At 40.6% G+C, this 18380-nt stretch overlaps 2 protein-coding genes across 2 annotated transcripts; both read left to right on the forward strand.

The window, feature by feature from the left end:
* Positions 1-686: 686 nt before the first annotated feature.
* Positions 687-7760, forward strand: LOC308113429 (uncharacterized protein). The gene is made up of 3 exons (XM_080469719.1): positions 687-947; positions 1531-1827; positions 4769-7760. The coding sequence occupies exons 1-3, from the start codon at positions 707-709 to the stop codon at positions 5830-5832; spliced, it is 1602 nt and encodes a 533-aa protein (XP_080325845.1). The 5' UTR covers positions 687-706; the 3' UTR covers positions 5833-7760.
* A 781-nt stretch (positions 7761-8541) lies between these two features.
* Positions 8542-17986, forward strand: LOC308113443 (uncharacterized protein). The gene is made up of 3 exons (XM_080469741.1): positions 8542-8804; positions 9376-9672; positions 15569-17986. Exons 1-3 carry the CDS (start codon positions 8633-8635, stop codon positions 16681-16683), a joined length of 1584 nt encoding a protein of 527 aa, XP_080325867.1. The 5' UTR covers positions 8542-8632; the 3' UTR covers positions 16684-17986.
* The last annotated feature ends 394 nt before the right edge of the window (positions 17987-18380 follow it).

Consider the following 18380-nt stretch of genomic DNA (forward strand, 5'->3'; position numbering starts at 1 on the left):
AGTTTTTGAAGCTGTGTTATGATTGCATCTGTTTCACTCAACAGTTTTTTGAGTCCCTTAAGTTCTGCAACAAATTCTTTTATACTGGACGTTTCTTTTGTCATTGAGTTCAATGATTCTTTGATGTCTGGATGTAGCCGCACAATTAGCTCTGGATGTATAATTGGACTGCTGCGGGTCGGAGCAGTTCTCCGGGTCGCTCCCTGCCAGCACGCCCAGGCCAGGCTGTAAGATGAGGAGCCGCCGAGTTCGTCAAGTAAAAGGTTTATTTGAAACATTTTTTTCCAAACTCCTTTCTCATCTTGAAACAAGAGAGAATTCTCTAAAATCACTATTAAGATAGTTTCATGTATACTGGTCACAACTGACAAGAAAAATATATAAATTATTTGTTCAACCACAAATGATTTTGAGGATGAGCTCTACATTCTATATGACTTTCGAATTTTAGTAGTGGTTGGTTATGATTCCCAAAATTATTTCTGGAATGTGTCTGGAAAATTTGCATACATATTTCGTGACACGTTTATGTCTCAGATTATGGCCATTAAATTAAGTGTTGTAAAATGCACAGGACAGTGCGTTTGTAAAAAGAGTCCCAACGCTTTCGGGTGAGACGGCCAGCCAGCAGTTCCTCCTGTGTCCGGTAGGCGTCAGTGTGAGGCAAAACGTTGTTCATCAGAGAAGAAGAAGCTTTGGAGGCGACATGGAGCTTGTCGGTCTCTGTCGTGTTCTCGTGTCTCACAGAGGAAATATTTCATCTCCTGCAGCAACAATGAGTTCAGTTCAGGCTTTGAGAGAGTTTATCAACCAGCGACTAACTGCTGCTGCTGGAGAAATATTCACCGTGTTTCAACAAACTATCGTTCAGTACGAGGAGGAGATTCGTCGTCAGCTCAGATTGCTGCAAATCATCGAGAAACCTCGAATGAAGTTCCACAGAACAGGTATGGAAAAGTGTGAATGAACACATGAATGTGACTCGTGGAGGATCGTTTCATTTGTTTTGAAGCTCGCAGAGAGAAGTGAGGCTGCAGCTGCTGTTCTTGTTCACAGTGAAATAACAGGACAGATTTTAAAGCAGAACATTACAGCATTCAACAACACATCTGTATCACAAACAGAGGAAGCGGTGTTTTAGCTGTTAGCAAGCAAGAAGTCATTTATTTACGCCCAGTCTCAACTAACGTGACTGGTTTGTGTATTTTTCTGTGCGCGCTACTATAGAGACATTACGGTAAATCTTTCGAATATTGATGCGTTCAGGTGTTGCTGGAAAAAACTATTCTGTCTGAACCACGTTAAAGTGGAAACTTCCCACGAACGTTTCAGAGCTCAGCGAATCTAATGTTTCCAGAGACTTCTCATTTATTTTATAAACCCCACAGCTACTGTCAGTTTTCTTGAAATGAGCAGACTGTTTGTCTCAAATGTTTGTATTTTAAATGTAGCCTGTCCTGTCTCATCCATCCTTCACTGTAAAATCTTCACATCCACCACGTCAGTGACCTTTGTCTTGTTTCCCTCCAGAGAGTCCACAGCAACACATTGGTAACCAGAAGACGAGCTCCAGCCTGCAGCAGGAGGAACATGAAGCTCCACACATTAAAGAGGAGGAGGATATTGTTGAGGAAACTGTTACTGATGGTGAAAGTGACAATTCCCAGGACTCTGTGAGAGACTTGACCACCCAGCGACTAACTGCTACTGCTGTGGAAATATTCACCCTGTTTCAACCAACTATTGTCCAGTACGAGGAGGAGATTGCTCGTCACCACAAACTGCTGGAAATCATCTGGAAACCTCAAATCAAGTTACACAGAACAGGTATGGAAAAGTGTGAATGAACTCATGAATGTGAGTCGTGGAGGATCTCCATCGTTATAGCTGTGTTTGGTTTATCCACCACAGACAGAAGCAGGATTTGTGTCTGTTATGTTTTAGTACCTTTAATCACCTTTATTCAACAGACTGGTAACTTCAAATATACTCAGTTCTTCTCCACTCTCTACTTCAAGTAAACCACATGTCGCCCCCTCTGGTGTGGCAGTGTAATCACAGCAACAGCTCAGCATAACACTTTAGTAAACAGTAAACAGTCCTTTCTCCCTAAGGAAATATTCCTTTTCAACTGTAACTAATAGCCAGAACTTTAACAATGTACCTTCACTGTCTGAAATGATGGTTAAACTTTATATTTCTTTCACAGCGTATCTGTAAAGATTGTAAACAACCTTACTGTTTATGAATTTAACTAACAAAACGTAGCAGAAACAATTACAACTTAAAGTGCTTATGACACTAAAACATGTTCGAAAAAAGCAATAGGACAAACAAGTTATACATTATAAAACATTATTGTCATACTGCTTTCATCCGTTACTAAACAACTAAAATCAAGTGAATTTAACTCTTGCTTCTCGAGCAACAAAAGGCGAGTTTTCTTAACCTTTGCCATCTTGGCTGTGACATCACGGTGAGAAAACTCACCGAAAACCAGGCTCAAAACACAGTGATGAACGCAGAGCACAGCGAAGAAAGAGAAATATTCTCTAACATATCAGACTGTTCAGTGGAAGTTGAAGACTTCTTTAAAGAAGAACAAGAGTAGGAGAGTGTTTGTGGGAAAGCTGTGAAGTCACATTTGAGAGATTTGCTCCATATCTTGATGATCAAAAGAGCAACAGTTTCAGAGGAATCTGAAGATGAGACGGCAACAATGATCGTCAAGGTGACGTGAATGTGTCCATATCAGTTAACAGTGGGAGACGACAGAATAAAGACGGGAGATCTGATGTGATATGACAATACATGTTCCACTCACCACGTCCCGACTCCACGGCGAACGCTCTCGCCTCACAGCAAATTCCAGCCGGGTCCTTTCTGTGTGGAGTTTGTAAATCTTTAATATGTCATTTTATCCTTTGTAATGTTAAGGTTCACAACATTTGTCTTATCTATTGATATTAAATGTTTTTTTGCATTGATCATGCTGAGGTCTGTAAGTATACACCCAGCAAGAAAAGTTAGTCTCTCAGTCCGTGGCCTCATGACTCTGATCCTGTCAGAGAGCAGTGCTGAACAGACGCTGTCCAGTGTGCTCTCAGGTCTGATCTTTTCAGACAGGTTTTTTCAAAAAACAGATCCAAGGTCTCCAAGTCTCGCATTCCGTGGTCTGTTGGAAAGGAAGTCCTTCATCCAGCTGCAGAGGTGGTGGTCCAGACCCTGTGATCGCGAAATACGTCGGACAGTCGGTCATTACCGATAAAAATGCCCTTGGTCCAGTTAATATCCTCTTAAAACCGGTCTCATGTCCGAATTTTTTATTTACCCAGGGGTCGATCTTAACGCCAGTCCGAGACGAGTACATATTTCTACGGACTGCTACACATTTCCGATGGCTAGTCCGTGGGACTAATGCAAAATTAGAAATTTCCGATCCAACCTGCGGAGATTTCGGATCCATGATGCCTTGTCTTTGCTTAACTGTTGCTGAAATGACTCCACAAGTGTTTCCCTGTCAGCTGCTCTGCTCGCTGGTTGCAAACTGTGGACTGGATTTCCTGAAGGGAGGAGAGTCTCAATGAGATGCGAAGTAGTTAGTCAGTAAATCCATTCCACAGTTTGCAGCCAGCTAGCAGGCTGGAGAAGTAGCACTGTGCTATCCAACTTTTCATGACAACATGTCGCTCTTTGGATGGATTTTATGCTCAAAACACCGCAAAGCAACACAGCGACATAGATGTTTGCAAAGCCGTAGTTCAGCCAGGCGGTCGCTCTGCCGACAGACGTCACCGTTTTAAAACGCCAGCTCGCAGAGGAGAACGGCGCTCACTGCAGCATCAAAACAATGAAAAGCAGCTCCTCCACGCTGTAGCAGTCCATTCTCACCTCCGTAAAGCTGCGTCCTACTCCACGCTAAACTCCCAGCAAATAGTCCCAATCATTCGTGTTGTGTTAAAAACACCGCTGTTTGTGCTGCGTTGCTAAAGAATTTCCGCAGGGATTAATAAAGTGATTCTGAGGTTTTAAAGATAGGACTAGTTTATTATGAGATGATGATATCACGCAGACCCCCACATTGTCCAAATGTAACAAAAATAGTTTGTTCTGCTTCCTTTTCTGACCTGATACTAACCTCAAGTTGCCTTTTGAGAGAATACATGCATACATTTGTGCATTTCATACTTGCCTGTAGAGAGGAGTTTATTACAGCCTCATTTAAAGTCAACAATAATGAAAATAATAATATTAAAGCAAACAGAGCTCTGGTATCAGAATCGTATCGGCAGATATACAAATTTGTATATCGGGATCAGATCGGAAATGAAAAAACGTGGATCGGTGCTTCCCTACTGCTTCCAAAACTTCATATTACCATAAACAAGTCTTATTCTTTATAGCTTTGCAAATAAACAATAACTTGGGGAGTAGTTAAATATTTTCATCAGACTTTACTTCGGTCCAGTAAAATGTGCTTCGGTGCAGTAAAAACTGCATGATTACTGGACCAGTGTCTGGTCAAAAAAATTCGCTGCAGACCCCAAGTGCCACTAAGAGAGAAAGTGAATGCAAAAAAGTCTTTGTTAATCCACCAGGTGTTCAGCAGCTAAAAGTGCACATCAAGAAATAATCTAACGACTGAACGATGTTTATGAAATTTGAATTGGAGTTTTCAATTTAACTTCTTAAGTGACAGTTTTTTCAAAGCTGGGACTGGAGAAGTAATGTAACTAACCTTTGATCTTGTACTTTTTTGTCCCTCCAGAGCTCCACCAGCACCCTGACTGTAGGGAGGAGCAGATCTTTAAACAGGAAACAAGCAACTGTCTAGAGCAGGAAGAACCAGAAACTCCATTGATCAAAGAGGAACAAGAAGAACCGGAACCTCCACTGATCAAAGAGGAACAAGAAGAACCGGAACCTCCACAGATCGAAGAGAAACTACAACAATCAGAACCTCCTCAGATTGAGAAGCCGTATTCTTGTGAAACATGTGGGAAAGGTTTCAGCCGATGTAGTAATTTGTTGGCCCACATCAGAACTCACACAGGTGAGAAACCATATTCTTGTGAAACATGTGGGAAAAGTTTCAGCCGATGTAGTACTTTGTTGGTCCATGTGAGAACTCACACAGGTGAGAAACCATATTCTTGTGAAACATGTGGGAAAAGATTCAGTGAAAGGGGGGGTATCTTGAGCCACATGAGAACTCACACAGGTGAGAAACCATATTCTTGTGAAACATGTGGGAAAAGGTTCACTTTTCGCAGTGGTTTGGTGCGCCACATGAGAACTCACACAGGTGAGAAGCCGTATTCTTGTGAAACATGTGGGAAACGTTTTGGGTCCGGGAATTCTTTCTTGGACCACATGAGAGCTCACAGAGGTGAGAAGCCATATTCTTGTGAAACGTGTGGGAAACGTTTCATTACGAGTAGTAAGTTAGTGGTCCACAAGAGAATTCACACAGGTGAGAAACCATATTCTTGTGAAACATGTGGGAAAAGTTTTAATACGAAGGGTGCCTTATTGGTCCACAAGAGAACTCACACAGGTGAGAAGCCATATTCTTGTGAAACATGTGGGAAAGGTTTCAGTCGATGGAATGCGGTGTCGAAGCACATGAGAACTCACACAGATGAGAAGTTTTATTCTTGTGAAACATGTGGGAAAAGTTTCAGTAATCGGAGTAATTTGTTGGTCCACATGATAACTCACACAAGTGAGAAGGCATATTCTTGTGAAACATGTGGAAAAGGTGTCAGTCAGAGTAGTATATTGTCGAGCCACATGAGAACTGAGATGAGATGTTGCATTAGTGGAATTTGAGACAAAAGTTTCAAGCCATGTTTACACGTATTTACAACATGGTGGTATTGGTCTGCGTTTGGGCCTTGCATTTACATATAAACGCAGCTACGAGACACCACAAACAAGGATTCCTGAAACCACGGCCACAGTGGAGATTTAGAAAAAATCTTTCTCGCTTTGCAACTAAAGAGGGTTAGGGAGAGATTTACGTTACAATATGCGACTGAAGTGTCATCTGTGTGCGACCCGTGTTTAGTGTTTGCAGTGAAGATAATGGGTCTCGCGAAAGCAATGCTTGAGTAACCTACCATATAGTTCCTAATAGATGTACAAGCGCAAGCCTCTGCGCCTCTATTGGGAACATGCATAGTTTTAGGCAGCGAGCTGTCCAGCTGTCATTTGGACATAAATTTTTAGAAAAACACCACCAAAAGAATGGTGCACGGCTTTCTCAACGCAGTCTAAAATATGTTTACAGTCGAACCTCAGATGAAGGGACCAGATAAGAGTGGACAAATTGTCTTGCAGAGAGGTGGACAGCTGGCAGCCTGCCTGCAGCACAGTGCTGCACTGGGACTCCTCTTAAGTGTTACTTTCACCTTACAGGGACTCAAACATGAGGCCCTTGGGCAAAACCCGGCCTGCAAAATGCTTCCCAAAACCACCAAGCATGGTGGTTATGTAGGAATTATAGTTTGTTAGTTTGTTTGGACATTTCACTGTATTTTGCTCCAGAATGTTTCATTTAAGTTGACTTTTTTTTTTCTATTCAAAAGTAATAATTAAAAAAAAAAAAAAGACTTCCAACACAGTCTGAATGAAGAGGAGCAGAAGAGAACCAGTCTTATATGATTTACAATATAAAATTACAAAACTATTGTTTTCATGTTTGTTCAAATCAAATATTTCACATTATTTATGTCCAAATCTAATTTTCTGAATTTTTTAACATTGTAGCTTGGATGTGTTTCTTGAATTCCAGGAGAGTTCCTGACTCTTTTGCTTCTTTCTGAACTGCATTCCATAAACTAATGTCACTGTGACAGTTCCTTCCATTGCTTTGGAATTAAACCTGAGTTTTTTAAAGATGTCTGTTCCTTTCAAATTATAGTGACTTTTTCTTTTTTCAAACCTTTCTTGGGTGTTCATTGGCAATATTTGTTTCTTGGCTTTATACGAAACCTGGAAAATATAACTATATCATCACATTTTATTGACTTACATTTGAATAATGGTGGGTTTGATGAATATATTGAATATTAAACATGGTTTTCAGAGCCATTTTTTTTATCAAATGAACAGTGGCTGTGTATACGTTTTACATGTCGAAGCCCAAATTTCCACACAGTAAGCTAAATATGGTATAGTAATTGTGTTGTATAAAGTGAGTAAAGAAGATATATTAAGAGAAAATCTGTCATTATGGAACATTGTGATGGATTTAACCATTTATCCTAGTCCCCCAGCTAGCTCAGTTGGTAGAGCATGAGACTCACAATCTCAGGGTAGTGGGTTCGTGTCCCACGCCAGGTGTGACCTTCCTGTGGACTCACCACCTGCAGGAAGGTTCTTAATCGGTGCATTGTGATCTGGTGACAGTGCTCAGACTGTCACCCCCGCAACCCGGAAACGGATAAGCGGAAGAAAATGAATGAATATTTGATTTATATGTGACTTCCATTTGAGGTCCTCGTCAATGGTGACTCCTAAGAATTTTGTTTCTTTAACCCTTTGAATGTCCATCCTGTCTATTTTTATTGATGCATTAACACAGTTTTTTTGTCATTGAATATTATATATTTAGTTTTTTTAACATTGAGAACTAATTTATTTTGATCAAACCGATGTTCTATTCTTTTGAGTTCTTCGTTTACTACTTCTGTTGTCTCCTGTATATATTTCCCTGAGTAAAATAAGGTGGTGTCAGCAGCAAATAAAACACTCTGTCATCTATGCAATGCTTTTCTAAAGTCATTCATTTATAATATGAACAATAATGGCCCAAGTATGGCGGCCCCCCCCCAAACTGATGTCACACTGGTCTGATTCTGTATCATTTATTATTTGTGCTTGTCTCTTTAAGAGGCAACGTGCAAATATTACTATCCCGAGGCTGCCGTTTTTTTGATTTTTTATTAATAATATTATTATTCTTCCAAAGCGCTAATTTCGGCGCGACACTAGTCCCGCACCGTTTGGAGCAGGTACACAAAAATGGTATCAAATCGTGTCTAAATTCTGGGACAAGTGTGCAATGACTTTGATAAGCCGATGACTTTTATAGATCCAAGTTATTTTGACATAAATTTTCCAAAATCAACATTAAGATAGTTTCATCTATACTGGTCACAATTGTTGCAAGATGTGTTAAATATGCTGTAAACAGGGGAACCAATATTAATGAGGAAGTGAGCGACATCAAATTTTCTAAATCATTATTGAATGATTTTTTTTGGAGGAGCTTGACATTCTATATAAGTTTAATTTTGGCAGCGGTTGGTTAAGATTCCCAAAATTATTCATGACATGTTTCTAAAAAAAAATGCATGAATGATTTGATTACGTGTTTGTCTCACATAATATGATCATTGAATTGAGAGTTGTAAAATGCGCAGGACAGTCCATTCATAAATCTCGAACAACTGTATTTCAGTTGAGACTACTAACCTGCAGTTCCCCCTGTCTCCAGTAGGTGTCAGTATGACGTTGAACGTTGTTTATGAGAGAAGAAGAAGAAGATCTGGAGGCTGTTTGGAGCTTTTCGAACACTTATGTTCTCGTGTCTCACAGAGGAAATATTTCATCTCCTGCAGCAACAATGAGTTCAGTTCAGGCTTTGAGAGAGTTTATCAACCAGCGACTAACTGCTGCTGCTGGAGAAATATTCACCGTGTTTCAACAAACTATCGTCCAGTACGAGGAGGAGATTCGTCGTCAGCTCAGATTGTTGGAAAACATCGAGAAACCTCAAATCAAGTTCCACAGAACAGGTATGGAAAGGTTTGAATGAACACATGAATGTGACTCGTGGAGGATCGTTTCATTTGTTTTGAAGCTCGCAGACTGAAATGAGGCTGCAGCTGCAGTTCTAGTTCACAGTGAAATAACAGGAGAGATTTTAAAGCAGAAATCTTCAGCTTTCAACAACACATCTGTATCACAAACAGATGAACAGAAGAAGTCATTTATTTACATTCAGTCTGAGCTATTGTGACTGGTTTGTGTAGTTTTTTCTGTGCGCGCTACTAATGGAGAAATTACGGTAAATCTTTAGAATATTGATGCGTTCAGGTGTTGCTGGAAAAAACTATTCTGTCTGAACCACGTTAAAGTGGAAACTTCCCGATAACGTTTCAGAGCTTAGAGAAACGAATGTTATATCCAGACACCGTTGTCATTTATTTTATAAACACCACAGCTACTGTCAGTTTTCTTGAAATGAGCAGACTTTTTGTTTCTAAATGTTTGTATTTTAAATGCAGCCTGTCCTGTCTCATCCATCCTTCTCTGTAAAATCTTCACATCCACCACATCAGTGACTTTTGTCTTGTTTCCCTCCAGAGAGTCCACAGCAACACATTGGTAACCAGAAGACGAGCCCCAGTCTGCAGCAGGAGGAACATGAAGCTCCACACATTAAAGAGGAGGAGGATATTGTTGAGGAAACTGTTACTGATGGTGAAAGTGACAATTCTCACGGCTCTGTGAGAGACTTGACCACCCAGCGACTAACTGCTGCTGCTGTGGAAATATTCATCCTGTTTCAACCAACTATCGTCCAGTACGAGGAGGAGATTGCTCGTCAGAAGAAACTGCTTGAAATCATCTGGAAACCTCAAATCAAGTTACACAGAACAGGTATGGAAAAGTGTGAATGAACACTTGAATGTGAGTCGTGGAGGATCTCCAGCGTTATGGCTGCGTTTGGTTTATCCACCACAGACAGAAGCAGAATTTCTGTCTGTTATGTTTTAGTATCTTAAATCACCTTTATTCACCAGACTGGTAATTCCAAATACACTTACTGTTCTCCACTCTCTACTTCCTTCTCAACTGTAAATAGTAGCCAGAACAATGTACAGTCACTGTCTGAAATGATTGTTAAACTCTAAATGTCTTTCACAGCGTGTCTGTAAACGTAGCGTAGCAAAAACAATGATATGTTGTCATTTTTAAGCCAAAAGTAAGAGCTATTAAGGCAACTTAAAGTGCTTATGACACCAAAACATGTTTGAAAAAAAGCAATAGAAGGTATTCACCTTATAAAATATTTTTGTCATACTGCTGTCATCTGTTACTAAACAACTATGAAAAGTAACCTTGGTCGGGACCTTGCACTCTAGCCTCTGGCCCATTGGGGTCGGCCTAATCATGGCCTCTGGACCTTTTAAATATTGATCAAATTTAAATTTGAAATAAGGACTTTTATTTTGAAAAATGTGGGGGGGGTTTATTTTGAAAGCCAATTTAACTCTAATCTAGCTCGTGGCATGTAGGCCACCACCTAACCACAACCCTAATTTTTATGGTTTCCAGAGATAAGGATCTACTATAGTGGGCGTGGATTGTGGGGGTGGTGAAGCTCTTGAATTTATTAAGGAGTTGGGAGCCTGACTGGAGAAAGTGGATTTGTCTCCCACACTTTTTAGTCGCTATGGTGTTTCTGATGAGCAAATCCGGTTCTACACCAAATTGCCATCTGAGAGTGTATTCCGGATCTGCTGGGAGTCCATTGCTCCATCTGCATCCCGCCTCATATACTGGACCAGAGCACAGACAGTTGAAGATGACGCCTGAACTCAGCCCTGCCCCAGAATGCCTCTGATTGATGAGGTTTAATGTTCTTGTTCAGGGTGGCTGTGGGCATGAAGGAGCAGCTTATTGCTGACATGCTAGACACTATTTACAGTGATTCACACAACTTGAGATTTAATGTTCAAAACGCAAAGTGACAAAAGGGTCTTTACACATTAATGGTGTTGAAGTAAAACATGTCCAGTTTTGATTACATCTGGTCAATGAACGATTTTATCAAGCCACACTCCCTCAACAGTTATTGTTATAAACGTGTCAGTGACAAAGTCGCACCATTCCAATCCGGTGACCCTGTCTCTGCCAGTAGTATGTGTGTGAACGCCTCAGACTTGTGTGGCCATCCTGAAGTTGAGAGGAAATCTAAAACGAGAGCTATGAGTGGTTGGGACTCCAGGTGGCATAGTTTTTCTCCTGATGCCAGGATGTCGGCATCAGGAAGTGGTCCTACAAACATATGAGTGACATAATCACAGTAAGTTATGACAAACGAAATATTACAAGCATAAAAACATTACCAACCAATAAATGACACCTGGGTAAGCTCTGTACACCGTGGACTGCACACATCAGTTTCCCACCACCACCTCACTGGCAGGTTCAGGATGGATCCCCTTACAAGAAATAAACAAATAAAGGGACAGGTGAGCAATTTCGTGGGACATGGGGGGATAGATTTGCGAGACTTAAAGGGGACATATCATGCTAAATCCACTTTTTTAGCCCTTAAATGCATGTTGTTGTATATTTAGAGTGTTTAGAAGTACAGAAAAGTTCAAAGTAGTCTCTTCAGGTGCTCCGTTGATATCTTTATATTCTGTTTTGGTCATATTTTGCGATCGGTTTCGATTTTTCTATTCTCTATTACGTTTTTTGAACAATGACGTCACAGTATTCTCAGCGGAACTGCCAAATTAGGACATCGACATTTCGAGCAATCCGCCATTTTTGTTTCTCGCTGCGATTTTGTAGTCCAACCGAAGTTACGAGAGGATAAGTCGAAATGTTCGGTTGTTGGATGTAGTAACCCACAAGCTTCGTTACACCGTCTCCCAGCATCAGAACCTTTTTGAAGTGCCTGGTTGAGTTTTATTTTTCACAGAAATGTACCCACATCTGTGGGTAAGGTCATTTTTGTGTGCGCGAAGCACTTTAAGGACGACTGCTTCAACAACCTCCGCCAGTATAAAGAAGGATTTGCCGAAAGACTTGGTCTGATTGAGCGGTCAGTTCCTTCTATCTATGGAGACGACGAACAGAGCACTTCGGTAAGCTGTATATAACGCTAAAAAGTGTGATGATAAGACGTCCCTGTCATTGTTTTGTTAGCATTAGCAGTTGCACCGTCTTCATATGTTAGCGCTGTGTGCTCGTTTTAGCTTATAATGTAACTTCTGTGTTAAATAGTCGTTGTAATACAGGCAGTATTGTAGTAGTGGGCATGGATGGAGAAGTTAGTGTAAATATAGTAACACACCATTGCGTTATATCCATATGAAGACGTTGTTCTTCAGGTGCATCATCGTCATTTTCATCTCGCTCCGCCGGGTCCGACTCTGGCTCCAACATGTATGGCTGGATGGACAAATCTTCCGTTGTTGACATTTTGTAAATAATGTGTGAATATAAAGTTTCTGCGCCGCTAGATAATTGTATCTGTTCTATCAAACTACAACGATGGCCGAACAGGGTGACGTTGAACCGAGTGTCACCTCTGCAACCTGGAGAGGAGGAGGGGTATGAAGTGTCTCATTTGCATTTGAAGAGACCGCCCCAAAACGAGTTGCTCTCAGAAGCACATCAGAAAAGGGGTTGAAAAGGGGCCTGTGGAGCTCTAATAATGAGGAATTCAGACCCAAGCATTGCAGTTTTGCGTTGTATAGACCACAACTGTATGATTTATATGTAAAAAGGAAGGATTTAAAAGCATGATATGTCTCCTTTAAGGTTTTTACTTAAATTGTTAAAACTACTAAGGAGATTGTCACATACTAAATGATATTACAAAAAGGAAAATGGTTCCACTTTTTTTTTTTCTTTTTTTACCTGTGTTCTTGGTCTGTGGCATCTTTATAGATGACTTGTGCAGGTCAGTGCAGGAGGAAGCGTTGGCAGCTGGAGCTGGGAGTAGTGTTCAGTCTGATAAAGGAGTTCAACTACATGGTTGTAAAAGCCTTTACCAGCTGCACAACTACAGGAATAAGAGAACAACTCAGCTTGTCAACACCCAGTGAGATCTAAAACAGATAAGTGTTTTTAGCACATATATAGAAATGAATACTTGTTAAAACATAATTAGCTTTAATCAAGTAATAGAATCAAGAGCAGCAGAAGAGAAATAGTAAGCTCTCAGTCATACAGGAGTTTTCCATCGTACATGAAAGTTCTTCAGCTCTCATCTATGACAGCTGAAGAACAGGAAGTCAAACTACTGAACATGAGCCCAGCGACTCTCTGACTGTTTCAACCTGCAGTCTGTGAGGTTCCTCATGTTTCCTCATGGACCTGAAGCATCTAGCTCTGACCACTACCTGTCCCTCCACAATATCTGATACTAGAAGCATGCAGAAGCAAAGCAGGGTCAAGGTGAACATCTGGCATCATCATACCTTTCCCATATTATAATAGCAAACACATCAGAATGTTAAAATATCATTTAAAAGTGTAGATCATGCCTCTAATAAATACCTCAAATAATTTAGCAGACTAGATGAGGCTTCTTAATCACCATGTTTATGTACATCATATGTTGTAGCTAGCGGTTAGCTCACTGAACTACGTCTTTTCTTACCTTGATAGCTGTGGATATATTCTTCATGGAAGAACTTATACCCCTTTTCAAGTTTATTTGTTTGTGTATTTGCTGCTGCGATGGCCTCCGCATCAGCGAATGATAACGCTGGCAAGTTCAGGAGCGTGGGTGAAAAGGTAAGGTCCATTTTCAATGAGACCGGCACAAACAGGAAGTGACCGAGCTCCTTGACGCTACTTCCGGTTGTCGTGAAAAATGTCTATTGCTTTCGTCTGAAGAGTTTCTGAACATGACGCTCCGTTACCGCAGGATCTGCATGAACTTGAGCTCCCACAACAGCAGCCTGTGTCCCAAGATTCAAACGTGACCAAGAGACAGGAACAGGGACATGGCCAAATCAACTGAACGACAGTGTCATTTCACTGGTCTGAACGGGGATTTAGATACCTAGGAATTATTATAACACCTCAAACCACAAAACTTTTTGAACCAAACTATAATAAGTTACTTAAATGCGTAAGGAGTGATTGACCCGTTGGGAAGTCCTCCTCCTGTCTCTGTTTGGTAGAGTCGAAACCGTAAGGATGAATGTGCTTCCTCGTCTCCTGTTCTTATTCCAATCGCTGCCCATAAAAGTATTAATTTCTCAATTTATATGGCAAGACAAGAGACCCAGAATTAGACTTAAAATTCTTAATTTACCTAAAAAATAAAGGAGGCTTGGCATTGCCTAACCTGAAACTTTATTATTGGGCAGCTCAGTTAACAGCGGTTGTGACTCGGATCAGTGGAGAGGCGGAGACAAAGTGAAACCAAATAGAACAGGGTGAAGTTAAGGATGTATCATTGTCAGTCCTACCATTTTTGGATATGAAATATGTCAATAGAATGAATATTGGAAATTAATGGATAAAAGATACTATAAAAGTTAAAAAGTTGTTTAAAGATAGCGGCTCTATTGCCCGAGTTATGCCAATAGTGGGCAATGTTGATTTTCCACCTTCAGTTTTGGACCATGGCTTCAAGAGATTGGCGGCAAAAGGTCTCATTATTTTTAATCGCTTATTTGAAGACGTACACGTAAAGTCCTTTGCCCAACTGCAGGAACAATTTGACCTTCTGCCAACGTCTTTTACAGATATTTGCAAATTAGGCACTACATGATGAATCATAAAGATAAAGAACGAATTGGCAAAAACCCAAACAGTATAGAACAATATTTTATTAACATCGCGGAAAAATGACTTCATTCCTGGAAACATGTTTCCCATCTTTATAAAAGGCTCGTGTCAAATTGTGGAGAGAATACTTATAATATTAAAGAAAAATGGCAACTGGAAACTAACACCATAATAGAACACGGATATTGGGATAAAATTTGCAACAACTACGGAGATGGAGAATGGTTGGAAAATACCTGACAAGGTGAAAAACCTGAGCTGTTATCGTTGAACTTCAAGTTGGGGAGACAGGCCCTGAAAGAAGAGGAAAGTCCCATTTTTGATTATTCATTTATGTATTTATTTATTTATTCTTATTTGTTTATTATGTGTGTTTCTCTTTATAATTAAACTGTATCATGTGGATCATAATGGAAATTTGCAGCAATGTATGCAATATATGTAATCTGTTTTGTCCATTTTTATTTTCTTTTGTTTGTGTTTTGCATCACTGGTCTTGTCTCAGATTGTGTTCTATGTTAAGCGAGAAAAAATAGGGTAGATAAAAAGTTCTAAAAAAACAACAAAACAGGAATACCTTTGTCAATAACAACACAAATCGCTTCTGATATATTACACATATCAGTACTATTGATTAGTAAGATGAATATAAGCTGAAGGTAAACTACATACTGCATAACAGGTAAGCTGGAAGCCTCAAAGCCGTTTCTTATTCCGTAATAATATACAAGTAGAACGACAGTCACAACGCTGTAAACGTATAACAACTGGAAATATACACTCTCACAATATTGTCAACACATTTACTCACATGGTGGTCCAGACCCCAGAGATGGTTGTGCCAATATGAGAGGAAGTTATGAGAGAAGCAAAAAAGTGTTAATCCACCAGCTGTTCAGCAGCTAAAAGTGCACATCAAGAAATAATATAATGATTCTATGCTATTTTTGAAATTTAAAGCAATGTTTTCAATTGAACTTCTTGATTGACCGTTTTTTTGTCCCTCCAGAGCTTCACCAGCACCATGAGGAGCAGATCGTTAAACAGGAAACAAGCCACTGTCTAGAGCAGGAAGAACCAGAACCTCCACGGATCAAAGAGGAACAAGAAGAACCAGAACCTCCACCGATCAAAGAGGAACAAGAAGAACCAGAACCTCCACAGAATGATGAGCATGAGGAACTTGGTACCAGCCAGGAGGGAGAACAACTTGTACTGAAGTTTGAAAGTGAGACCTTGTGGATTCGTTCTATTGACGAGCAAAGTTACCAGAGTGAACCAGAAGAAGTACCGGACACTGAGCAGCTCCTCTCTCATGACTCTGAAGTCCACGATGTGAAAAAACATTTGGACTCAGAATCAACTATAAACGTAGAGCTGAAAAACATCAACACATTTCATAGTGAAATAGTGAGTGTGGAGAACGTTCCTGTGTCAGAGAAGCAGGCTGAAGGTGAAAAGCTTCTTTGTGAGGAAACATCTGGTGAAATTGTCCGTAAAAAACGTAAATTATGTCAGAACTTAAGAACTGTCACTGATAAGAAGAAAAACTTTTGTGAAACATGTGGGAAAAGTTTCAGTCAACGGAGTTATTTGTTGGTTCACATGAGAACTCACACAGGTGAGAAACCATATTCTTGTGAAACATGTGGGAAATGTTTCACTCAAAAGAGTAATGTGTTGGTCCACATGAGAACTCACACGGGTGAGAAGCCACATTCTTGTGAAACATGTGGGAAAAGTTTCACTGCACAGAGTAAGTTATTGGTCCACATTAGAACTCACACAGGTGAAAAGCCGTATTCTTGTGAAACATGTGGGAAAAGCTTCAGTCAACAGAGTAGTTTGTTGGAACACATGAGAACTCACACAGGAGAGAAGCCACATTCTTGTGAAACATGTGGAAAATGTTTCAGTAAACAGAGTAATTTGATGGTCCACATGAGAACTCACAGTGAGAAGCCACATTCTTGTGGAACATGTGGGAAGCGGTTCAGTTTACACAGTACTTTGTTGAACCACATGAGAACTCACACAGGTGAGAAGCCATATTGTTGTGAAACATGTGGAAGAGGTTTCAGTCTGAATAGTACATTGTCGAGCCACATGAGAACTCACATGTGAGATGCCGTATTAGTGGAATTTGAGACAAAAGTTTCGGGCCACATTTACACGTATTTACAACACGGTGGTATTGGTCTGCGTTTGGGCCTTGCATTTACATATAAACGCATCTACGAGTCGCCACAAACAAGGATTTCTGAAACCACGGCCACAGTGGAGATTTAGAAAAACTCTCTGTCTCCATTTACAACTGAAGAGGGATTGGCAGAGATTTACGTGACAGTATGCGACTGAAGTGTCATCTGTGTGCAACCCGTGTTTACATTTTGCCGGATTATTTTGATTTGAAGAACTTTTATTATGCTGGTTTAGCCGAGCCTTTTGTGTTGTTTATTGGTGATCATAATTTTAGTTTTTGTTTTTAATAAAGTAAGACATTATTTGGTCACTTTTTAATATGATTCCTGTATTACATTGTTTGATGAAACTGGATTTCAAGGGTTTAAAATCCACAAACATTCATCACTTACACTCAGTCTATTGCTACTGTTTCATTGTGTTTTCAGTTTTCCATTAACCCAATCTAATATCATGATTTACTGAGTTTTCTAAAATAATACAAAAGAGCTCAGGGCCCTATCTACTCACAAGGTGAAAGATGGGTTACATCAGGAAATATACTGTTTACATTATCTGTATAAATACCCCCGAGTTAATTTTTTTAAAACTCTGCTAATGTCAACTTCCTGTTTTTTGTGTTGGCGCTTTTATTTTGAAAGCGCAACTTCCTGGTCTAGAGCGCAAGAAGATAGTTTTAGGACACTTTGGTCTGGCCCCGGATCTGGCTGTTACTGGAAAAAAAAAAAAGGTCTGTGTGAGTGTGGAAGTGACGAGACTGTTCAGCACATTCTGATGAACTGCGATATGTACAAGCATGAAAGAATACGTCTCTTCAAAAGACTTGGGGAAATTGGCTTAACAACCTTTTCAATAAAGACAATACTGGGTCCAGAATTACAGAGGAACGAAGTAGCGGCGGCGCTGTGGGAATTTATTTGCAGTAGCAATCTACACCTCAGGATCTAAGGTGCTCTTGGATTCTACATGATGGATACAGCAAAGAAATACAAGTGGAAAGGCAGCAATGCGCTAGATGGCGCCCAGCCTGCCCAAAATGCAAGAGAAGAAGAAGAAAACATAATAAAGAGTAGACGCCTCATTTACTGCCGCCGCCCTCGAGAGCGTTGCGTTTACAGGGCGGCCATCTTGGACCGGTGGCAATCGCTCCTGCAGCTCATTACATCTATAGAGGAATGATGCGCTTACACTATTAAAGTTGTCATAAATCAGTCAATTCTCAAGCAATTTTCATGGAGTTTGTTTATAACAAGAGTCAGACATGATATATATATATAGAGAGAGAGAGAGAGAGAGAGAGAGAGAGAGGGGCGTAAATATCCATCCATCCATCCATTTTCTTCTGCTTATCCGGGGCCGGGTCACGGAGGCAGCAGTCTAAGCAAGGATGCCCAGACTTCCCTCGCCCCAGACACTTCTTCCAGCTCTTCCGGTGGGACCCCAAGGCGTTCCCAGGCCAGCCGAGAGACATAGTCTCTCCAGCGTGTCCTAGGTCTGCCCCGAGGCCTCCAACCGGAGGGACATGCCCGGAACACCTCTCTAGGGAGCGGGGCATCCGAAACAGATGTCCGAGCCACCTCAGCTGGCTCCTCTCGATGTGGAGGAGCAGTGGCTCTACT

The sequence above is a fragment of the Lipophrys pholis genome, assembly GCF_963383615.2.
Source record: "Lipophrys pholis genome assembly, chromosome: 8".
In the NCBI taxonomy this organism is placed as follows: Eukaryota; Metazoa; Chordata; class Actinopteri; order Blenniiformes; family Blenniidae; genus Lipophrys; species Lipophrys pholis.